This window comes from Canis aureus, chromosome X (assembly GCF_053574225.1).
Source record: "Canis aureus isolate CA01 chromosome X, VMU_Caureus_v.1.0, whole genome shotgun sequence".
NCBI classification, from domain to species: domain Eukaryota; kingdom Metazoa; phylum Chordata; class Mammalia; order Carnivora; family Canidae; genus Canis; species Canis aureus.
Genome location: NC_135649.1, coordinates 68,838,781 through 68,858,333, shown reverse-complemented (window position 1 = coordinate 68,858,333; position 19,553 = coordinate 68,838,781). Strand labels below are relative to the sequence as shown.

The 19,553-nt window shown below is 51.1% G+C and overlaps 4 protein-coding genes across 14 annotated transcripts in view; 2 read left to right on the top strand and 2 right to left on the bottom strand.

Annotated features, from left to right (window-relative positions):
- Positions 1–2,857: 2,857 nt before the first annotated feature.
- FOXO4 (forkhead box O4) lies at positions 2,858–10,811 on the top strand. Its single transcript, XM_077889969.1, has 3 exons — positions 2,858–3,763; positions 7,959–9,018; positions 9,354–10,811. The coding sequence occupies exons 1-3, from the start codon at positions 3,302–3,304 to the stop codon at positions 9,359–9,361; spliced, it is 1,530 nt and encodes a 509-aa protein (XP_077746095.1). The 5' UTR covers positions 2,858–3,301; the 3' UTR covers positions 9,362–10,811.
- Positions 10,812–11,462: 651 nt separating this feature from the next.
- On the bottom strand, positions 11,463–13,559 carry CXHXorf65 (chromosome X CXorf65 homolog). Of its 3 annotated transcripts, XM_077888225.1 has the most exons (6): positions 13,336–13,559; positions 13,133–13,219; positions 12,797–12,931; positions 12,399–12,467; positions 11,819–11,925; positions 11,463–11,596 (listed from the first exon to the last, which is right to left on the bottom strand). In XM_077888225.1, the coding sequence occupies exons 1-6, from the start codon at positions 13,358–13,360 to the stop codon at positions 11,495–11,497; spliced, it is 525 nt and encodes a 174-aa protein (XP_077744351.1). In that variant the 5' UTR covers positions 13,361–13,559; the 3' UTR covers positions 11,463–11,494. The 3 variants fall into 3 exon arrangements, with proteins under 3 accessions (XP_077744351.1, XP_077744352.1, XP_077744353.1); XM_077888226.1 differs by lacking the exon at positions 13,133–13,219 and having other exon boundaries at positions 12,797–12,962; XM_077888227.1 differs by lacking the exon at positions 13,133–13,219.
- A 614-nt stretch (positions 13,560–14,173) lies between these two features.
- On the bottom strand, positions 14,174–18,084 carry IL2RG (interleukin 2 receptor subunit gamma). 2 transcript variants are annotated; one of them, XM_077888223.1, is made up of 8 exons: positions 17,887–18,084; positions 17,536–17,689; positions 17,138–17,322; positions 16,785–16,924; positions 16,002–16,164; positions 15,388–15,481; positions 15,061–15,130; positions 14,174–14,710 (listed from the first exon to the last, which is right to left on the bottom strand). In XM_077888223.1, exons 1-8 carry the CDS (start codon positions 18,023–18,025, stop codon positions 14,510–14,512), a joined length of 1,146 nt encoding a protein of 381 aa, XP_077744349.1. In that variant the 5' UTR covers positions 18,026–18,084; the 3' UTR covers positions 14,174–14,509. The 2 variants fall into 2 exon arrangements, with proteins under 2 accessions (XP_077744349.1, XP_077744350.1); XM_077888224.1 differs by having other exon boundaries at positions 17,911–18,080.
- The window catches only part of MED12 (mediator complex subunit 12), a 26,710-nt gene continuing 22,701 nt past the window's right edge, over positions 15,545–19,553 (top strand). For all 8 annotated transcript variants that reach the window (XM_077888216.1, XM_077888215.1, XM_077888214.1 and 5 more), the window contains exon 1: positions 15,545–15,563. The gene's annotated coding sequence lies outside the window, so the exon portion shown is untranslated. The remainder of the gene's footprint in view (positions 15,564–19,553) is intronic.

The following is a 19,553-nucleotide window of genomic DNA, read 5'->3' as shown; positions in this document are numbered from 1 at the left end:
TAAGGAGATGATGGACATGAGTTGGTGGAGAGGTGGACCTTTTGAAAGAAATGAACAAGGGAGACAATGTAGGATATAATTCAAGCCAAGACAGGTGCCTGCCCCACCCTGCCATTTCCCTTTCTCAGAAGCTCCGCATGATCTGTCACCACACCTGTTTCAGTTCGAAGACAGCTTCTTGTGACCTGGTGCTCACCAGGCTCTCTCCTGTATCAGATTCACCACTCACGCAGCACATACCATGCACTCCAGGCTGTGCTGCAGGAGGAAGAAGCATATGTAGGAAATGTTTGCAGACATTGTGAGCAACTATGTCCTATCTCTCTAGTCCGGACCTCGGGTAGGCATACATGGTCTTCTATTTACCTTCTACATGACGGATGGAGCACACATGCATTTAGGAGGACAGGGAGGCAGGAATGTGTAGAACCAAGATGGTTATGCTACCATGAGCAGACTAATACTACCTTGAAGGCCCAGCATCCTGCCACCTCTGAAAAATGCCGAGTTGTAGAGCTATCCTTCCAGACAGGAAGAAGATCTTGTCGTCACATTAACACATATCAAGCAACACTGCAAATGGCATAATGCTAGGCATTATACAGACAAGTTAAATTATAGTTTCTGCCTCTGGGAGTTTGCTGTCTAACAGGAAAATTGAGACCTGGCCAGACAGAAAGTACCCATGACACATTTATTTAAAAGTTGTCCAATGTACAAATGTAACGTCATTCAATTCCTGATCCCATTCATTCTACCAGAATTTCTCGAGTGCAACCCCAGGCTAGAGTCACAGAGATATGTAAACTGTGCCTCTTTCCTCAAGGAGTTCAGCTTAGTGGAAGGGACACACAAGTAAAGAAATCATTACAATACGGGGATCCCTGGGTGGCACAGCGGTTTAGCGCCTGCCTTTGGCCCAGGGCGCGATCCTGGAGACCCGGGATCGAATCCCACGTCAGGCTCCCGGAATGGAGCCTGCTTCTCCCTCTGCCTGTGTCTCTGCTTCTCTCTCTCTCTCTGTCTATCATAAATAAATAAATAAATCTTTAAAAAAAAAAAGAAATCATTACAATACACTATGGTTTGCGCAATACAACACAAGCCTGCACAAAGTGCAGAAAAGGGAGAACTCCACCTAAGGGGAACAAGGGAGGCTGAATAGGAGTTTTCAGGAGTTTAAGAGACTTGGGGATGGGATGATGAGAGGGAGGACATCCCAGGAAGTAGAGGGAAAGGTAGAAAAGAGCGTGGCATTTCCTGGGAAATAGTACAAAACTCCAACTGATTGGAACTTAGTGTGCGCCATGAAAGATGAAGCAGGAGAGGTGGGAAGTGGCCCTAACCTGAAGACAGGTGTGTACTTTACTAGAGAGTTTGAACTTTATCACATAGGCAATAGGGGAAATCAAAGGATGTTTTAAGCAGGGAAATTCTCTCTCTGGTCACATATAAGTGATATGATCCCAGTTCTGCCTCCTAGTTGTGACTCTGGGCATGTCACTGAATCTCTGGGCATGTCACTGAATCTCTGAACATTGGTGTCTTCACGTATAAAATGGGGTTGATAGCGATACGTACCTTACAGGTTTGATTTGAGGAGTAAAGGAGCTAATGTTTGTAAAGCAATCAGCACAGCACAGCGCTGGGCACACATAAGTGCTCCATACATTTTAGCTACTGTTACCAGGAGTGTTTCTTAGAAGGGTAACTGTGTTTTGTTTTGTTTAAAAAAAAAGAAAGGAAAAAAATAAAAATAAATTTAAAAAGGTAATTTTGTTGGCAGCATGGTAACATAAACCACAGGGGGGAAAAGACTGATGGCAGGAGGTCCTATTAAGATGATATCGCAATTTAATCCAGTGATAAATAAGGTCTGGAACTGGGATCTGGATGCGAGAAATTAAAGAGATGAAAAGGTGAAAGGAAGTCTAGCTTGGAAGACTGGGTAGATCAGGACAACTGTTAACCAAATTCAGAGATACGGGTAGCCAGAGTAGAGGGGTGTGGGTGCAAGAGCAGATAATGCGTCCAGTTTGGGACCTGTTGAATGAGAAGTGAAACCGCCCAAGAAGGCAACCTGGAGAATATCAATATTTGAGGGGACGCCAGAAAAGCCAGTGGAGAAAACTGGTCAGCGATCACAATGTCACCGTGAATTGCAAATGGGGGCTTGAGGGGGATAGAGGAGACACTATCACCAGCATTTGTTTATGTTACACAAGCCATTCACCCAACTCCCAAACATGCATACAGCCTATTTTCTAGTCCGTTCTTGGCTTATTGCCTCTCGGTTTTCTGCTTCTTGTAGAGACCGCGTTTTTCCCTCCTGCCCTCGGTTCTCCGAAAGAGAGAAAGGTCTAGCACTTCTCAACATGGTCACCTAGGCGACCCGGAGTCACCCAGGAGGAGGCGGGAAAGGGGGAAAAGGAGGAAAACAACTCTAAAGAAAAGAAAAAGTCCGCGACGACCTCTAATGATTAAAGTTCCACCTCCCTATATCCTGCCACGCCGCTCTCCAGCCGCCCTACTCGGGCGCCAGGCCGCCAAGTAGGACGGGAAATGTAGTCCCTCGGGCCTACCAGGGTGGCAGGCTGAAAAACTCGGTTTCCCAACTGGCTCTCCAGGCGCGTGCGCAGATGGCTGCTCTGGCGAGTGGTAAACAGAGACGTCAGGCGGGGGCTGCTGCTCGGAGCAAAACAAAAAGGGAACCCGGGGGTGGGGGGGTTGATAGGGAAATTAGTGCGGGAAACAGAGACGCGGGGGCCACCGGGACGTGGGCCCTAATAAGAGTGGAGGGCAGGGAAGAGGCGGGGGGAGGGGCAGCTAGGGGAGGGGCAAGTGACGCGGGGAGCGGGGCGTGGGGGAGGGCAGTGATCCGGGTGGAGGAAATTTGGGAGGAGTGTCCGGGGGGCAGCAACTTAAAAGGGGGAGGGAACTGCGGCTAAGGAGACGTTCCGTGATGGGAGCGCAATGTATGAGGGGATACCATGCCTCAGGTTTAAAAGAGCAGGAAGCTGAGAGGTTGGAGAAAAAGTGTCTTCGCTAGGCGGAGGTTACAGGTGGTGTCTCAGAGAGAGCTCCGAGGCTGTCCGCTTGCAGTCGAGAAGAGTATCAGAGAACTGTGAAGAAGGGACAGCTTGGGGGCTAGCGTCCTGGGTCTAGGGGGAAGTTCGAGACTTTCTGAGGACTGGCAGGAATGTGCCTCCTGGCCCTCGGTGCTTCCCCCCTGGGGGGAGGCATCGCAAGGGACGGTGGCAGGCTCCTCTGAACGCTGAGCGGCGGCGGTCCAACTCCACGTATGGATCCGAGGAATGAGAATTCAGCCACAGAGGCTGCCGCGATCATAGACCTCGATCCCGACTTCGAACCCCAGAGCCGTCCCCGCTCCTGTACCTGGCCCCTTCCCCGACCAGAGCTCACTACTGAGCCGTCTGAGCCACTCGAGCCGCCCGAGGTGGAGCCAGGTTTGGGGGAGAAGGTACACCCGGAGGGGCGCTCAGAGCCGACCCTGTTGCCCTCCCAGCTCCCAGAGCCGGCAGGGGGCCCCCAGCCCGGGATCCTGGGGGCTGTAACAGGTCCTCGGAAGGGAGGCTCCCGCCGGAATGCCTGGGGAAATCAGTCATATGCAGAACTCATCAGCCAGGCCATTGAAAGCGCCCCAGAGAAGCGGCTGACACTCGCCCAGATCTATGAGTGGATGGTCCGCACTGTGCCCTACTTCAAGGACAAGGGTGACAGCAACAGCTCAGCAGGATGGAAGGTAACTATGACCCCCTTACCTCTGTCCCAATACCTTCTGCCCCCTGGGCCCCCTAGCCTCCTTACTGCCATTCTGGGGGGGCCTTTTCCGCACCCACCCCAGAGATCCACCTTTAATCATCAATTACACAAACATTTACTTAAGACATAGTATATGCCATGCTCAGAGCTTGATGTTGGAGGATTGTAGATGAATAAGACACTGTCCTTGCCTTGGAGAAAATCGAATTCTCTGCTCACTGCTCAACACTCCCAGCACTTTGGCTTGGGCTGCCCCAGACACTTATTCCCACAGAGAAGTCTTTATCCTATGTACAGCAGGAACTGTGTGGATTCCCCACATGAACCTAGCCTTCCCTCCTCCCCCACCTCCCATCCCAACACCTTTTCTCCGATTCCTGTGGGATTACTTGGATTCCCCGCTTGCCTCTCAATACCTCAGCATAGAGGTACTGTTCTAGAATGCCTCTACCCAAGAAAAGAGGGTAAAGTGGCATAGATGAAAAAGGTGATATTCATGGGGTAAGGTAGCTGCTCTTATGGACCAGGAGGGGGAAAAAGGACCAGGAGCTGCTACCTACCTCAGTTTACCCTGTAGTGCTAGGAAACTCTCCTGAGTAAGGGGCTATCTAAGTCTGGGGGGGGGGGGGAGTTTTCATTTACTGATGAGAAACATTAGTTATGAAAGAAAGATAGGGCTCTGGCTTTATTTTTTTAAGGTTTTATTTATTTGAGAGAGAAAGCAAAAGAGAGCATGAGCTGGGGGAGGAGCTGAGGGAGAGGGAGAAGCAGACTCCCTGATGAGTGGGGAGCCCGATGTGGGGCTCAAACCCAGCACCCTGGGATCATGACCCAAGGCCAAGCGGAAGGCAGACGCTCAACCTGCTGTGCCACCCAGGCACACCACGGGCTCTGACTCTAGAGCACAAGCTTGGGAGGTCCCTTGGGTTTCCATGAAGAAACTGTGAGGAAAGATTTGCTAGAAATTTGTCCTGAGGAATATAGGACTCTACTTATGAAATGGGGAGCTTCAACCCCTGGACACCTTGAACCTCCATAGGTGGTGAGATCAGCATACAAGGAAGTACAGAGGGTTGAAGGAGCAGAGGGTCCCCTCCTAGGTATAGGAGATTGAGGTATCAGATCTGCACTCTCCCTAGGAGTTGGGCAGGACAGAAAAGAGGACAGCTGACTGAGACCCTTGGCACTATTTCTGGGTAGACTGCCATGCCACAGTCTCAGCTCATAAAGAGCTCCCCTCCTTGGACCCAGCCTACACAGCTGTTTTTTTATTTTTCCTTAGGTTCATTTTCCAGGGTAGAAGAAATAATCATGAGCTGTTTGTTATGCTGTGGGAGTATAGTCCCTCCTTATAATTTACACTTATTTGAGGATTTTTAGTTTATGAAGTAGTTTTTTTTTTAATTTTTATTTATTTATGATAGTCTCACAGAGAGAGAGAGAGAGGCAGAGACACAGGCAGAGGGAGAAGCAGGCTCCATGCACTGGGAGCCCGACGTGGGATTTGTTCCCGGGTCTCCAGGATCGAGCCCTGGGCCAAAGGCAGGCGCCAAACCGCTGCACCACCCAGGGATCCCGAAGTAGTTTTTAAATTTTTTGTTTTATGGCTCTTCACAGCAATCCTGCAACTCCACATTTTACATAGTGGGAAACTAAGTTATCAAAAACTCAGGAAACTCACTTTAAAACAGTAAAGCAAGGACTTGAACTCAGGTCTAAGTATAAGTCATATACGCTTTCTGCTAGTCCATGACACCAAATTTTCTTCATTGGAATGATGACGAAGCCGGATCAGACTGAGCTTGGGGCCTCCTGGCCTCTTCATCCCCCTACTCGCACTCCCACCCCACCCCACTCTTATACCCACCCCACTGCAAGGGGTAAGCCTCAGGGTCTGAACTGGCTCCTCTTGTGAATTACCAAGACTACTCCCACCCCACCAGGGGGTGGCACTCACTTAGAATAAGAAAGCTTTGTTAAGGTTGTTTGGGGGAACAATTAGCAGTCACCCCCCCAATACACACACACACACACACACACACACACACACACACTTCCAACAGGGAAGAGAATTATAGGCTTCTAGGGAACTGACCTCTCCAGGTATAAGGTTGTACTATGTACTAGTTCTGAGGTCTAAAGAAGAGGGGGTAAACAAATGGGCCCCATGGGAATTGAGTGTAGAGAAAGGAATGGACCTTTTCAGTAGACCCAGAGCTAAAAGACGGAAAGGGAGGAAGTAAGTCACAGTACCAAAAGTTACTAAGGCCGGACAGTCACTGTCTAGATGGGCATATGTCCTTCCTTGAAGGAACGAGGAGTTCCAGTGCAGCCAGGGTTAGTAGCCGTTACTGAAGGGTCCGAGGGAGACAAGGAGTTCTTTGGCTAAAGAGCTCTGGAACAAGAAGCTACTTAAGCATCTTTCCCCAGGCAGAGGGTCTCCTTATCTGGAGCACCAGTCAGAGCCTCAGCCTCCTAGTAGCTCCAAGCCCTTCTGGGCTCCTCCCAAGATTCTAAACACTAAAGAGCTCCTGGGAAGTCAAATGCCCCTAAGGTTGGAGATCTTAGGCATAAATTCCGGAGGAGAAGTAGGGGAAAGGAGGTAGGACAGAGAAGGAGGTGGGGGGGTGACACAAGAGGATGATGTAACTATCCTGAGGCAAACCAGTAAAAAGAAGCTGCTCTGGGGGCTCAAGAAGCTGCCAATCTCAGCTCCCTGGGCCCCTGGGCTGGGGGGGAATTTATCTCTAACAGAATATCAGCTGTGAGGGAGAAAGGGAGAATAGAGGGAGGAAAAGAGGGAAGCACAACACAGAGCTTCCAATGCCCAAAGTACTCCACAGCTGATAGAACCTCAGGGGGAGGCTCACTGTTGTCACAAGGGGGCCACCCACCAATAAAACAAGAGGTAATTGATCAAGTACTGGGAGTGTGGCACTCTGAGGGGGCACCATTGGGGGCTGCCTGACTGGACAACACGGTCTGCCACCATGGGCACTTATACTTGATGAGACTAATTGCATGAAATTGTAAAGAATACAATAGAAGTTGGGGGACACCTGGGTGGCTCAGAGGTTGAGCATGAGCATCTGCCTTGGCTCAGGGCATGATCCCCCAGGATCGAGTCCTACATCAGGCTCCTTGCAGGGAGCCTGCTTCTCCCTCTCCCTCTGTCTCTGCCTCTCTCTTTCTGTGTCTCTCATGAATAAATAAATGAAATCTTTTTTTTAAAAAAAAGAATACAATAAAGGTTGGGTAAGATCATGTGGAACAGGTAAAAAAAAAAATACCATACAATAAATTTAGCTGCAGAAGTCAAGCAACTGCTCAATAGAAGAACTTAAGAGGGGACTTAACGCTTGGTCTTGAGGAATTAGCAGAATTTACAGAAGGGAGATCCTTCTTAGTACACGGAGGAAAGGATAAGGGAATGTGCCTCTGAGGCCCAGCGAGGAGCCTGGCCTGAACCTAGTTGAGCATTATCTGTCCAAGGACTGGGAGGAATCAGAAAAACGAAGATCTTCAAATCCTCTGGAGAACAGGACCTCCAACGCCCCATGGGGAGCAGGACACCAGCTCTGCTGAGGTTCCAGCCCCTAAGCCTATTCAGAGAACTGGCTCAAGACAGGGTGGATCAGTCTTAGGCTGATGTTACACCACTGTCCTGTAAATTCCACCCAAGCCTACACTCAAGAAACAGATTGGAGCTGTGGAATTCTTTCCTACCTAATCCTAGTTCTTGCTGAATCAGGAGTGTGTCTGGCTCCCCAATGCCCACCAGCGCCAGACAGCACCCCCCTCCAAACATCTGGGAGGAGTACAGTGCTGGGAGTTTTTCCAGAGTGGGGGCCCAGTGCCCTCTGCAGTAGATTGTTACTCAGGCCCTTGTGAGGAGACATCTGGAGCAGAGGCTGAGCATCTTGTCATTGGGAGGGAACAGCATAGGTTCCCCCTCACCCTCCTCCCCAACACCCCGCACCACCTTCCCCCATCCCACCCAGCCCCGCTTGCAAGCTCCAATCCCCACCCCTACCTTGGCCTGTTTCTGGTAGCTCCAGGTCTCTAGAAATGCCCCTGCTGTGTCCCAGCATGCTTTGAGGCTGGACTACTAACCACTGACCTCCCCTGCATGTACCTCATACCCCTTTCCTGCTGCCTCTGACCCCCTCCCCCAGAACTCCATCCGCCACAACCTGTCCCTGCACAGCAAGTTCATCAAGGTTCACAACGAGGCTACTGGCAAGAGCTCTTGGTGGATGCTGAACCCTGAGGGAGGCAAGAGTGGCAAGGCCCCCCGCCGCCGGGCAGCCTCCATGGATAGCAGCAGCAAGCTGCTTCGGGGCCGCAGCAAGGCCCCCAAGAAGAAACCTGCTGTGCTGCCAGCTCCATCTGAAGGCGCCACTCCAACAAGCCCCGTTGGCCACTTTGCCAAGTGGTCAGGCAGCCCTTGCTCTCGAAACCGCGAAGAAGCAGATGTGTGGACCACCTTCCGTCCACGAAGCAGCTCAAACGCTAGCACCATCAGCACTCGGCACTCCCCCAGGAGGCCAGAGTCTGAGGCGCTGGCAGAGGAGGAGGTGCCAGCCTCAGTCAGCAGCTATGCGGGGGGCGTCCCTCCTACCTTAAATGAAGATCTCGAGCTGTTAGATGGGCTCAATCTCACATCTTCCCATTCCCTGCTCTCCAGGAGTAGTCTCTCTGGCTTCTCTTTGCAGCATCCTGGGGTCGCAGGTCCCTTACACACCTACAGCACTTCTCTCTTTGGCACAGCAGAGGGGCCCCTATCAGCAGGAGAAGGGTGCTTCGCAAGCTCCCAGTCTCTGGAGGCCCTGCTCACCTCTGACACACCACCACCCCCTGCTGATGTCCTCATGACCCAGGTAGATCCCATTCTGTCCCAGGCTCCAACACTTCTGTTGCTAGGGGGAATACCTTCCCCCAGTAAGCTGGCTGCAGGAGTTGGCCTCTGCCCCAAACCCCTAGAGGCCCCGGGCCCCAGCAGTCTGGTTCCCACCCTCTCTATGATAGCACCACCTCCAGTCCTGGCAGGTGCTCCCGTCCCCAAGACCCTGGGGACTCCTGTGCTCACACCTGCTACTGAAGCCGCAAGCCAAGACAGAATGCCTCAGGATCTGGATCTTGACATGTATATGGAGAACCTGGAGTGTGATGTGGATAACATCATCAGTGACCTCATGGATGGGGGCGAGGGACTGGACTTCAACTTCGAGCCAGGTACATATGGCACTTCTTCACATCTAATAACCTACAGCCACTCCTGGGTGCCTGGCTAGTCCCATGATCTGAGCCAGAGGACACTTTAGAACAGGGAGTGGCTGGAGCTCCTGGGGAATTGGAGGGAGGGTGTCATATTAGAGGGGCACAGTTTCCTGACGGGACCTCCAGGCCCTCAGCGACACCCACCCCTAGCAGCACAGGAGAGATGATAGGGGGGAAGGGCTCTCTCTTTTTTTTTTTTTGGCGGGGGGAGGGGTATGGACCTTAAGGGCAGAAAGTTATCACATCCCAGATGAGCCTCTTACCTTGTCTTCCATTTCTTCTTCCCACAGATCCCTGAGCCATGGCTGGAAGCTTTGTCCTCTGCTTTAGAGGTGGAACCAGGCGTGCCCATATCCACTCTTTACCCTTGGCCCCTCTCTGGGAACTTGGGACCCCGATTTAGAGCTAGGGTGGGGTCTGCTCACACCGGTGTTGAGGAAATTATAAAGATAAAGCTGCCCCATTTAGGAACTGTGGGGGGAGGGAGGGAGAGGGGTGGGGGAAAGGGAAAGGGTTTATTCTCACTGTGCCAATTAGAGGGTGAGGCCCCCTCTTGGGAGCCAGCCTTGGTTCCCTCCATTCCCACCCCCTAGGTTTTCTAGCAGGGGTGGGCAATGCTGTTGGAAATGTGAAGTCACCAGTGGCCTTACCCCTGCCTTTGGGAGCAGGATCTTTTGTAGTCTTATCTGAGCTGGTCCAGGCTAGCTTGAGCCTGGGATTTTTACGCAGTGGCCCCCTAGGCCAGTGGGGTGGGGTGGGGTAGGGTGGCAGGGACTTGGAAGGGCCAAGGTCTGAGCACTTGAGGGGCTCACCAGGCCAAATCACCCTTGGAAGGCTGCAGATAACAGAAAGGCTTTTTATAAACTTTTAAAGAAATATAAACACAAATATAGAGATTTTTAACAGTGGTAAGGTGCTAGTGATGGGGAGAATGCTTTTTTCCTTTCTTTCTTTCTGAAGGCTTTGTCATAGTGACATGATGCAAACACTACAGACATAACTTGGGGAAGCATGGGAAGTGGGGGAGAGAGAGCTCCAGGCTGCCAGAGAGCTGAGGGCAGGGGAGCAGCAGTGGAGAGCAATACTGAGCAAGGGGAAGAACTCTAATGTGGAGATGTCTAGAACAAGATCTGCATGTGTGGAACTAGCTTAGAGTTTCCCTAAGGAAAAAGCTAAGCCAGGCCCCCTCTTTCACCTTGTGTCTGGGAGTGTGTGGTGCTGGGGTGCTATGGTGGGAGAGTGCATTGAAGGCCTGGAATTAGTTTGTGGCCTGGAAGGGGGTGGGAGGGGGGAGAAAAGGAGGGAAGGATTTAGGGTGGTAAAGTTAGGCACAGAGACCTCCCTGTTCCAGGCCCCTGACAGCTGTTGCTGCCCTTCTTCCCCTTGCCTGACTACAGGGGTTATGTGGAAGTGTGTGTGGTGGCAGGCAGGGGGAGGGGTGGAACAGGGAAGAGGGAGCTGGGGAGCTTGGCTGAGGGTCTGGGAAATGAGCAGGGATGGAGGGGAATGTGGATCAGGTTTACTGGCACCTGCCAGGGTGGCCATCTGGGGCTCCTTCTCTACCCCAGCCCCAAAGCAGCCCCTCCCCCAGTCCCCTTTGCATTGTCCCCTCCCCCGCCCCTGCTGTGGGTTTCCATCATTTCCTGTGTCAGCGCCTGGCCTACCCAGATTGTATCATGTGCTAGATTGGAGTGGGGAAGTGTGTCAAATCAATAAATGAATAAATTCAATAAATGCCTATAACCAGCTCTAGTTTCAGCTGCCTTGCTGTGCCCCGCCCCTCGGATAAGGGGAAGGGAGGGGGAGAGGCAGAGGACTGGCATAAGGGACTACTCAGAGGTGGAGAAGTAAGGGGTGGGGGAATTTCAGCAAGGGGACTTGGTGGATCTTGGGGGGGAGGGAAGATGCCAATCTTTTTTTTTTTTATTTTTTTTTTTTTATTTACTTATGATAGGCACACAGTGAGAGAGAGAGAGAGAGAGAGAGAGGCAGAGACACAGGCAGAGGGAGAAGCAGGCTCCATGCACCGGGAGCCTGACGTGGGATTCGATCCCGGGTCTCCAGGATCGCGCCCTGGGCCAAAGGCAGGCGCTAAACCGCTGCGCCACCCAGGGATCCCGGGAAGATGCCAATCTGTCACCAAACCCCTCTTGGGGGGGTAGTCTGGCTGGAGAAGACCCCACCCCCTACTCTGTCCCCCAAAGGCTCATTGTGCAAGACTTCACTGTTTCACCTCACCCTCACCCATGTGCTCACCCTAGTCCTCTCCTGCCACTCCTACCCTCCCTGAGAGCCTCCACAGTCCCTGGGGCACACTTAAGCGTTGGTGCAGATATTGGAAGAAGGAGTCTTTCTTGAAGAAGGGACCTCATATTGAATTCCAGTAATTTCACACCTCGTTTTACTGCTCTCACTTGGTCACTTTATTTAGTTAGCGATGTTTATCCCTTCTACTGAAAAAGTCTGCTCTGGTCTTAAAGAGCAGACCTCTTCGAGTGGGCCCCTCTTCATCTGATCTTCCTGTTGATTTGGACTGGAAAAAGGAAGGGGTCCATGAGTAGATGAAGAGGCCCCTCCAGGGAAGTTTTCTACAAACTAGGGCCAGCGGCAGGGCCAAAAGAGGCCAGAGGCAGGTCTTGGGCATGGATGTTGAATTTGGGAAGGAAATTTTTCCCAGGGGGCCAGGGTGCAGGAGCCTTGGGTTGACCAGCAGGAAAGGGGGGTACAGGGCCAGACCACATTTGATGAGTCTTACTGGGAGGTTCACAGAGGATTCAATCGGAACGACTTTCTTGGCTTCTTGGCTTCTGAGCAATTTTATACGGCTCCTCTCCAGGAGGTCACATTGTGTGCGCAAAGCATCTGAGAACCAGGGAAAGGTCCCCCATCTCTGAGGACTAGAGACCTTATGTACCCATCCCATTCCTCCCATCATTCCAGCCATCACTTGGAGTAACTGGGCCTAAAGCTAGGCCAAGGAGTGACCCGAAGGTACCTAAGTTTTGTTCTTTTCAGCAGGAATTGAGACACCAAGACTCCAAAAGAAAAGGATGAAGAGGAAGATGGAAATGATGGGGTGGTGACAGAGAGAGACACTGAGACAGTGCCCAAGAAATTGGGGTGGGGAGTAGGGGTGAGTGACACATGCAACTCCAGCTGGTTTGAACTAAACATCCATCCTAAAGTGGACCTTGGCTATATTCCCCTTTCCCTAGGCTCCTGTGATGCTACATGCTGTATATTACACCATTCCCCCTCCATATAGACAACGTACTCTATCACCCAGCTAGGTACAGTCCTCTCCATGTTTCTCCTTCCTCCATCATGCTCCTTACCAATTAGCTCAGGTTCTGGATTCTTCAGGAGGGGCACAAAAGCTTTGTAGGCATTTTCTAGTCGGGTTCCTGTAAACACAGCAGTATGCTATCCCCAGCCCCTATCATCCCATCTCCACCCTTCCAAAGGCCAAGATTTCAGGAAACTAACACTCAACAGTACTGTGAGCTAATGTACCTTATTCCCCACCATCAGGACCAACTCTAGGATCAGGTGAGGGGGGAGGCACATAATACGAGTAAACCCACCCTATTGCCATAGATGCAGTGCTCTTTCTTAGGCTGACTAGAGATGGTCATTTTGGATCTGGTTGAGGGTGCCCTATGTTAAGGACGAGGTTCACAGTCCATTTTGAGGGCCTTGTCCTAATCTTCCAGGAATGCTCCCAAGCCTCTACCTGGTGCTCCACGTTCCACCTTACAAATGTAGTAGGTGCTTCGAGCAGTAAGGAATTTGCTGGCATAGTCTCCAGGGGTCTTCATCAGGAAAAGCAACTTCATTGTCCCCGTCTCATCACACAAATCGATGGTGTCTGGATGGAGGCCACAGAATGATTGGGGCAGCTAAGAAAGGAGGGTGAGAGCAAAACAGGGCAGCGATCTTCTCCTGAATGGGGTGGAGGAAACTGTTGGATTCAAAGAGCTCTCTTCTTGTCAGTCTGAGGGCTTGGGGGCTAGAAATTATCCTACTTACTCCTACTCTTAGCCCTTAGTCCCCTCCCCCAACTCCTCACCTGTTTTAGGCAACCCTACTCTACTGCGGGTGTAATGCAGCAACAGAAGGACAGAGCAATTGGTATTGACCAGAAACTGCTGATTATCTGAGAAGACATGGGATGGGGCATGTCACCCTTCTCTAGTTATACCATCCCTGTGACCACTGCCCTCAAACTTCCCCAGCCCTAAATAGAGGCTCCAGCTCTGTGATGCCCCTCACCTCCATGTTTGATGAAAATGAACATGCTCTCAAGATCTTCTCACTCTTCAGATGGAGGCCTGATGAGTCATTTGGAAGGAGAGTGTTCTAGAGGTCTGGGAAGGGTGTAGCAAGTGGGCCCATGGGGTTGGGGGGTCTGGAGAGGTCGATGGATCACATAAGCTGAAGAGGCCCAAACTGGGCAGACAGGAGAGAGCTGGTGGCAGTTGTGGATAACCAACATCCCTAGGGGTGGGGCCTGAGGCTGCAGTTGAGGGATTATGAGGTCAGAAGTGGTATATGTGGCAGAAGGTGGAGTAAGGATAAGGAGAGAAGAACCTGGGTAGGGACACTGAAAGATTTGCCAGGAATGGAGACGACATGGTAACTCTAATTCTTTTTTTTTTTTTTTTTTTTGGTAACTCTAATTCTAAAATGCATTCTGCAGGGTGCTTGGGTGGTTCAGTTGGTTAAGTGTCTGACCCTTGCTTTTGACTCAGGTCAGGATCTCAGGGTCCTGAGCTTGAGCCCCGCATGGGGTTCTGAACTCAGTGTGGGAGTCTGCTTATCCCTCTCCCTCTGTTCCTCTCTGCCCCTCCCCCGGCCCCTCAAATAAATAAATAAATAAATAAATAAATAAATAAATAACATCTTTTAAAAAAATAATAAACTGCATCCTGGTAGGAGTGCAGGACACCTAGAGAAAAGCCAGGTTTCTCGAATGCTACCCTTCTCTAGTTAATTTGTGGTGCTACTGCTTCCACATCATGAGTCTACTTCTCCTTCCTACTGCCAGTGCCATGCCTCCCACTCTTATTGCACCCCAAATTTCCCTTGCTCCCCACCCCAACAACAGACATTCTTGTTGAGTATCAACAGAAGCTTTATTTCTCATTGTTTGGAGAATGATTGAAGGGTGGATGGAAAGAGGGAGGGAAGGATGGCAGGACTCCTGGAGGAAGAATCCTGCAAGGAGGAGGGGCTGGATTGGGGAAGAGGAGAAGTACGGATGGGGATGGGGGCAGAGGGGCAATTGGATGATAGGAGATATTGAAGGGGGGCGGGGGGGGGAGGGAAGTTATAAGGGGCATACAATTCAGAATCAGCCACAGGAGGGCGAGGTGAGCATTGGACCCAGGCTGGTTAGATAAGGGGAAGTTAGTACAATATAGGAGGACAGGACTCTGAAGTTCTGTCAGGGTATCAGGGCTCCAGTTTCAGGTTTCAGGGTATAACATGGGGGAGCCCAGTAGGGGCTATGCTGGCTGCAGGGGGAGCCCCCAGGACCCTCCCCTGGAGCCCCTCCTTTTGGGGGAATCTCACTGACGTGGCAGAGCCATTCACTGTAGTCTGGCTGCAGGCTCTCCGCCAGTCCCTTAGACACTCCACTCCAGGCCTAAAGACAGATATCTCCAGGTCAGGGGTCAATCAGGGGCAGGGAGTAAAACACCCAGGCTCTGTGCCAAGGGAACTCTTACAACGTCTGCAACTTCTGTGATTACAGAAGGGACACACAGACTCCGGGGGCCCCTACTACCCCTGTTTCCATCTGCCCCAACCAATCTATATAATCAGTTCTTTTGTGTGTCTCTCTCCATCTAGCCCATCCCCCAACTGGTCGGCCACATCCTGACAGTTAGTGCAGGCCCCTTCCCCTCCCCTCTACCCCCCATACTCTGTCTGACTTGCTGGTGGGGGAATTGAGTAGTTGACAAACTGCAGTCTTGCCTGTGGCAATGTTCTCACCGAAAAATTCCCGTGATATTCAGTAACCAGATCCTCCAGGTTCTTGAGGGTAGGAATTCGGGGGATCGACCTGAAGGAGGGGAGAAAGAGGGAGCAGGAGCCCATAGTTTACACCCTTTTATCACCCTTCTCCCAGTTCTTCCAGATGGAATGAAGGGATTTCTGTGTTCTCTGTACCTGCAGTTTCCTTCCATTACTGTGTCCACTTGAGTGACCCCTTATTCCTTATTGTCCCACTCTCTACTCCTGGAGAGCCTGTGATAATCCTCCTCTACTATTTCTTCCCAGCCACCCCACCTCATTTTCCAAGGATATCTGAAGTCTCACCGTTCCAGCCAGTAGTACACACAGATAAGGCTAATAATCAATCCCATGGAGCCAAGGGGGATAAGCACAGCTTCTGATGCAAACAAAGGATTCTCTACAGAAAAAAAGAAGAGAAAGAGGCCTCACATCTGTAGTGCCCCAACTTGGTGCCAGGCATGGTGCTAGACTCTTTCCAGGTACTTAATCTTCACAACTCCTGAGAGTGGGGGGATGATCATTATCTCCATTTTACAGATGAGGAAACAGAATCAAAGAGGTTAGTGATGTGCCAGAGGTCAAAGAGGGAATAAGCAGCAGAGCCAGGTTTAAAAGCCTACATCTGTCTGGTTCCAAAGCCATCTTTACCACTCAGGCTTTCTGCGAATGCTGTAGGGGAATCTTAAACATCTTCTAGCCCCTCTGCCTCCTTCTTGACAACCCCCTCCCCAAACTCTAACAACATACTGACCCAACCTTACACAGAAAAGCCCTGATACCTGGGGGTTGGGGTGAGGGGAGATGGGCCATCAAGTTTAGGGGGCTCAGGGGTAGGCAAGCAGGGCAAAAGACAGTGATGCTAGAAAGGTTGGAGTGCTGGGCTCATGGGTCAGGGTGAAGCCTTTGGCCCATTTTACCCTTGGAGGTATTGCTGCCCCAGTGGATAGGGTGGCTCCATTCACTCCAACGCTGAGCGCTTCCACAGAGTGGGTTATAGCGGCTTCGGACACGGAACGTGTAGAACTTCTGCCCATCCACGCTAGGCAGAGAGAAGCTATTTCGGTGGTCCACTGACTGTTCCTTGGGGAGGAAGAGGGGGAGAGGGAGATGGATGTCTAAAAATGAAGAGAGAATTAAAACTCTGCCCCCTGCCACATCAACTGGTTCTTCCCAGCTCTTCCCTCCTCTCTTGACTACTCAAGCCACACCACTCCCTTCGCTGAGTAGAAACTAATGCCTCCTAGCCAGATCCCCTCGAAGGCTTCCTTTTTGTTTATTTGTCTATCAGGTATTGGAGGAAAAGTATGGGTAGAAACGTTCTTGGAGAGTCCTTGGTGATGCTAGGGAAAAAGAGCTGAATGAGGGTAGAGACAGAGCAGAAGAACTGGGAGGCAGAGACAGGAGCTTGAGATTAGGCCCTCCTATTTGGCTGATTGAATCCTTTTTTAAAAAAGATTTTATTTATTTAAGACAGAGTGATAGTGAGAGAAAACATGAGCAGGGTGGGGGGAGAAGGAGAAGCAGAATCCCAACTGAGCAGGGACCCCCAACGCAGGGCTCTATCCTAGGACCCTGAGATCATGACCTGAGCTGGAAGGCAGGTGCCTAACAGACTAAGCCACCCAGGTGCCCAGCTGATTGAATCCTTTATCCCTATTTGCTTGGCCTTTGCTGCCACCTTCATGACCCGAGTCACTCACGGTCCAGCTGCGGTCCCAGTCACTCCGGTACTGCACAACATGCTCCAAACAGTGGTCCAAGTGTCTGTTGCTCCAGCTCAGTTCTAGCTGGGATTCGCTCAGGTTGTGAAGGGTTAGGTTCTCCGGAGCCCAGGGGATCACTGGAGATATGTGTGTGTGTGTGGTCATTCCCCTGGCCTGAACAAGTTAGGATCCTGAAGGTAGGGCCCCGATCCCTCCTCAGTTCCCTATCCCAATCCCTCACCTCCTCCTTTCTGCCTAAGTATCCTTATGGTAAAAGAACACCACCACTCCATATACTCCAGCGCCCCACAAAAGCTCCCTGGGCTCTCTGGGCACCCTTTCCAAATTACCCAGATTTTGCAGTTTTAGCTTCTGTGTGGACTGCCTCCTGGGTTCCCGTGGGTCCCGGAGCTGGACAACAAATGTTTCGTAGAGATGGATCTCCTCCTTCTGCAACCAACAGCCAGCAGTGACCTCTCTAGAGAATAGGTAGTGGCCACACTCCTGGACTTTATCATCATTGGAGTTCTTATACCTAGAGAAGGAATGGGAGGAAGAAGAAAAGTGGCATACACTTGGGTACTACAGATACCACAGCCTAGCCTCGTCTTTGAACTGACTTGCCTCATGAGAAAATGGTGGGGAGGCTGGGAGACTGGCTACCCTCTTTCTTGGCCCCCATGCCGTCCCTCCCATTCAGACCACCCCCTCATACTCCCTTGTGCTATTCCCTCTTCCCTTCTCATACCAGTAGTGCAGGGTCAGGTTGGTGGGCCGGGGCTCAGAGCTGCTGTTCCAAGTGCAATTCATGTACTCAACATTGAACACAAAACACTGGACCTCTGGGAGGGGCAGGGAGGAAACACTGAGGGTCTCGGAGGGTGTAGCGGTCAGGAAGAAATCTAGATTGTGGAGAAAATGAAGAGGGGGAGGGAAAAACCAGAAATGATGGTCAGAAGAAGCAGCAGCATGAGGCAGTGAACCCCTTCCCCCTTCCTTCTCCACAGCACTCTTAAACTCTGCCCACATCCTTCTAATGCCCCATGGCAGGTTCAAGATTTCTATGCGACCCCTTCCCACAGGCTCCCCTCTCACCAACCCCTTCCAGTCCCATGTTTCCCACCAGGTGTGATGTCTTCATTCCCATTGGGCATGGGGACCGTGGAGTTCAGCCCCACCCCCAGCAGAGACAGCTGCAGGAATAAGAGGGATCTGAGTGGCAATGGTGGCTTCAACATGGCGCTTGCTCTTCGTTCCCTGGGTGTAGACTGTCAGGAACCTGGGCCCCTCACCCATTACCCCTCCCCACCCACACATTTCCTTCTGTCATAGTTTCCGGTGGAAAGAACCTTAGAAACCAGGGCTTTACAGAGGGTGTGGCAAATGTGTGCTATGACACAGGCTAAATCCTCTGGGAGATTAAGTGTTAATCTAATCTGTAGGTGTAACACCACCACTGTAAAGTGGTGTTAAGTAGAGTCCCAGGCTGGGCATACAGTGCCATCACAGTCTCAAGAATCCTCAGACTACCTGGATTCTGGGAAGGATCTGTTCACTGCCATTGCCACCACCACCACCACCACTCCCAACCACCTTCTCATCTAAGTCTTTTTATCCTGTAGAGTGAAGGGTCTGAACCTCCCTCCCCACCCTGTGCTATGCTCCCTCCTTGGCTCAGTCACCCTGAAACCTCTGTTAAAGCCCTACTGTCTTGGGTGGAAAGTACAGTCTTGGCTCTTGTAGGCACATATATAGCTGTTTCTTCTGACCTGATCCAAACCAGAATAACCACCCTTAGCTGCTGTCTGAGCTGGGTCCCTGTTGAGACTGGTGAGGAGGTTGGACTTAGATGTAGATTCTGGAAATGGAGAAACAACAATACTGGCTTCAAACTCCTCGTCTTCCCCTAAATCTGCTTCTCTTACTGTGTTCCCTATCTTGGTTAATGTATCATCACCCTCTCACTCACCCAGACGTGAAACCTCAAAATCATCATCAATTACTCCCTCTCTCTCATTCCTGGGAATGCAATCAGCTCTACGTCTGTGGTGTTTCTCCCAGCAATGTCCTCCTTTCCGTGAGCACAGCCACTGTATTAAATCACCCTTTCATTCCCACTAGTCATGATTATTCCTAGAACCTACTAACTGGCGTCCCTTTCCTTTTCTTCCTTCCTTCCTTTTTTTTTTTTTTTTTTTTTGGAGAAAGAGAGAGAGATTGGGCGATGCAGAGAGAGAATATTAAGCAGGCTCCATGCTCAGTACAGAGCACTCGCCCCCCCCCCTCGGGGGGGGGGGCTCGATTTCACAACCCTGAGATCATCCATGACCTAAGCTGAAATCAAGTCAGATGCTTTACTGACTGAGCCACCCAGGCACCCCTGGCCTCCCATTCATTCATTCATTTTTTTAAAAAGATTTTATTTACTTGAGAGAGGGCGGGGGGGGGGGAAGGATACAGGGAGAAGGAGAAGTGGACTCCTCACTGAGCAGGGAGCCCAATTTTGGACTCAGTCCCAGGACCCTGAGATCATGAACTGAGCTGAAGGCAGATGCTTAACCCATTGAGGCACCCAGGCGTCCCCTGGCCTTCCCTTCTAAAGACCGCTGTTCTCCAACCCATTCTCCATCTTATTGCCAGACTTATCTTCCCCCAAACACAGAGCTGATTGGAGACAGTGTTTGTAGAAATTGTTTATTCAGCAAACATTTATTGAGCCTTAAATATGTGCTAGGCTCTGTGCTTATGTTCTTACCCACCTTAATG

What these genes read in the sequence shown, in the direction of transcription:
- FOXO4 (XM_077889969.1), top strand. Translation starts at nt 3,302, where the DNA reads ATGGATCCGAGGAATGAGAATTCAGCCACAGAGGCTGCCGCGATCATA. An exon ending in ACAGCTCAGCAGGATGGAAG is followed by an intron (nt 3,764 to 7,958) that starts GTAACTATGACC and finishes CCCCTCCCCCAG; the next exon opens with AACTCCATCCGCCACAACCT.
- CXHXorf65 (XM_077888225.1), bottom strand. Translation starts at nt 13,360, where the DNA reads ATGTTCATTTTCATCAAACATGGAG. An exon ending in AGTAGGGTTGCCTAAAACAG is followed by an intron (nt 12,932 to 13,132) that starts GTGAGGAGTTGG and finishes GCCTCCATCCAG; the next exon opens with ACACCATCGATTTGTGTGAT. An exon ending in TCCAGAACCTGAGCTAATTG is followed by an intron (nt 11,926 to 12,398) that starts GTAAGGAGCATG and finishes CCTGGTTCTCAG; the next exon opens with ATGCTTTGCGCACACAATGT.
- IL2RG (XM_077888223.1), bottom strand. Translation starts at nt 18,025, where the DNA reads ATGTTGAAGCCACCATTGCCACTCAGATCCCTCTTATTCCTGCAGCTG. An exon ending in ACTGGGACCGCAGCTGGACC is followed by an intron (nt 16,165 to 16,784) that starts GTGAGTGACTCG and finishes TTCCTCCCCAAG; the next exon opens with GAACAGTCAGTGGACCACCG. An exon ending in AATATCACGGGAATTTTTCG is followed by an intron (nt 14,711 to 15,060) that starts GTGAGAACATTG and finishes ATCTGTCTTTAG; the next exon opens with GCCTGGAGTGGAGTGTCTAA.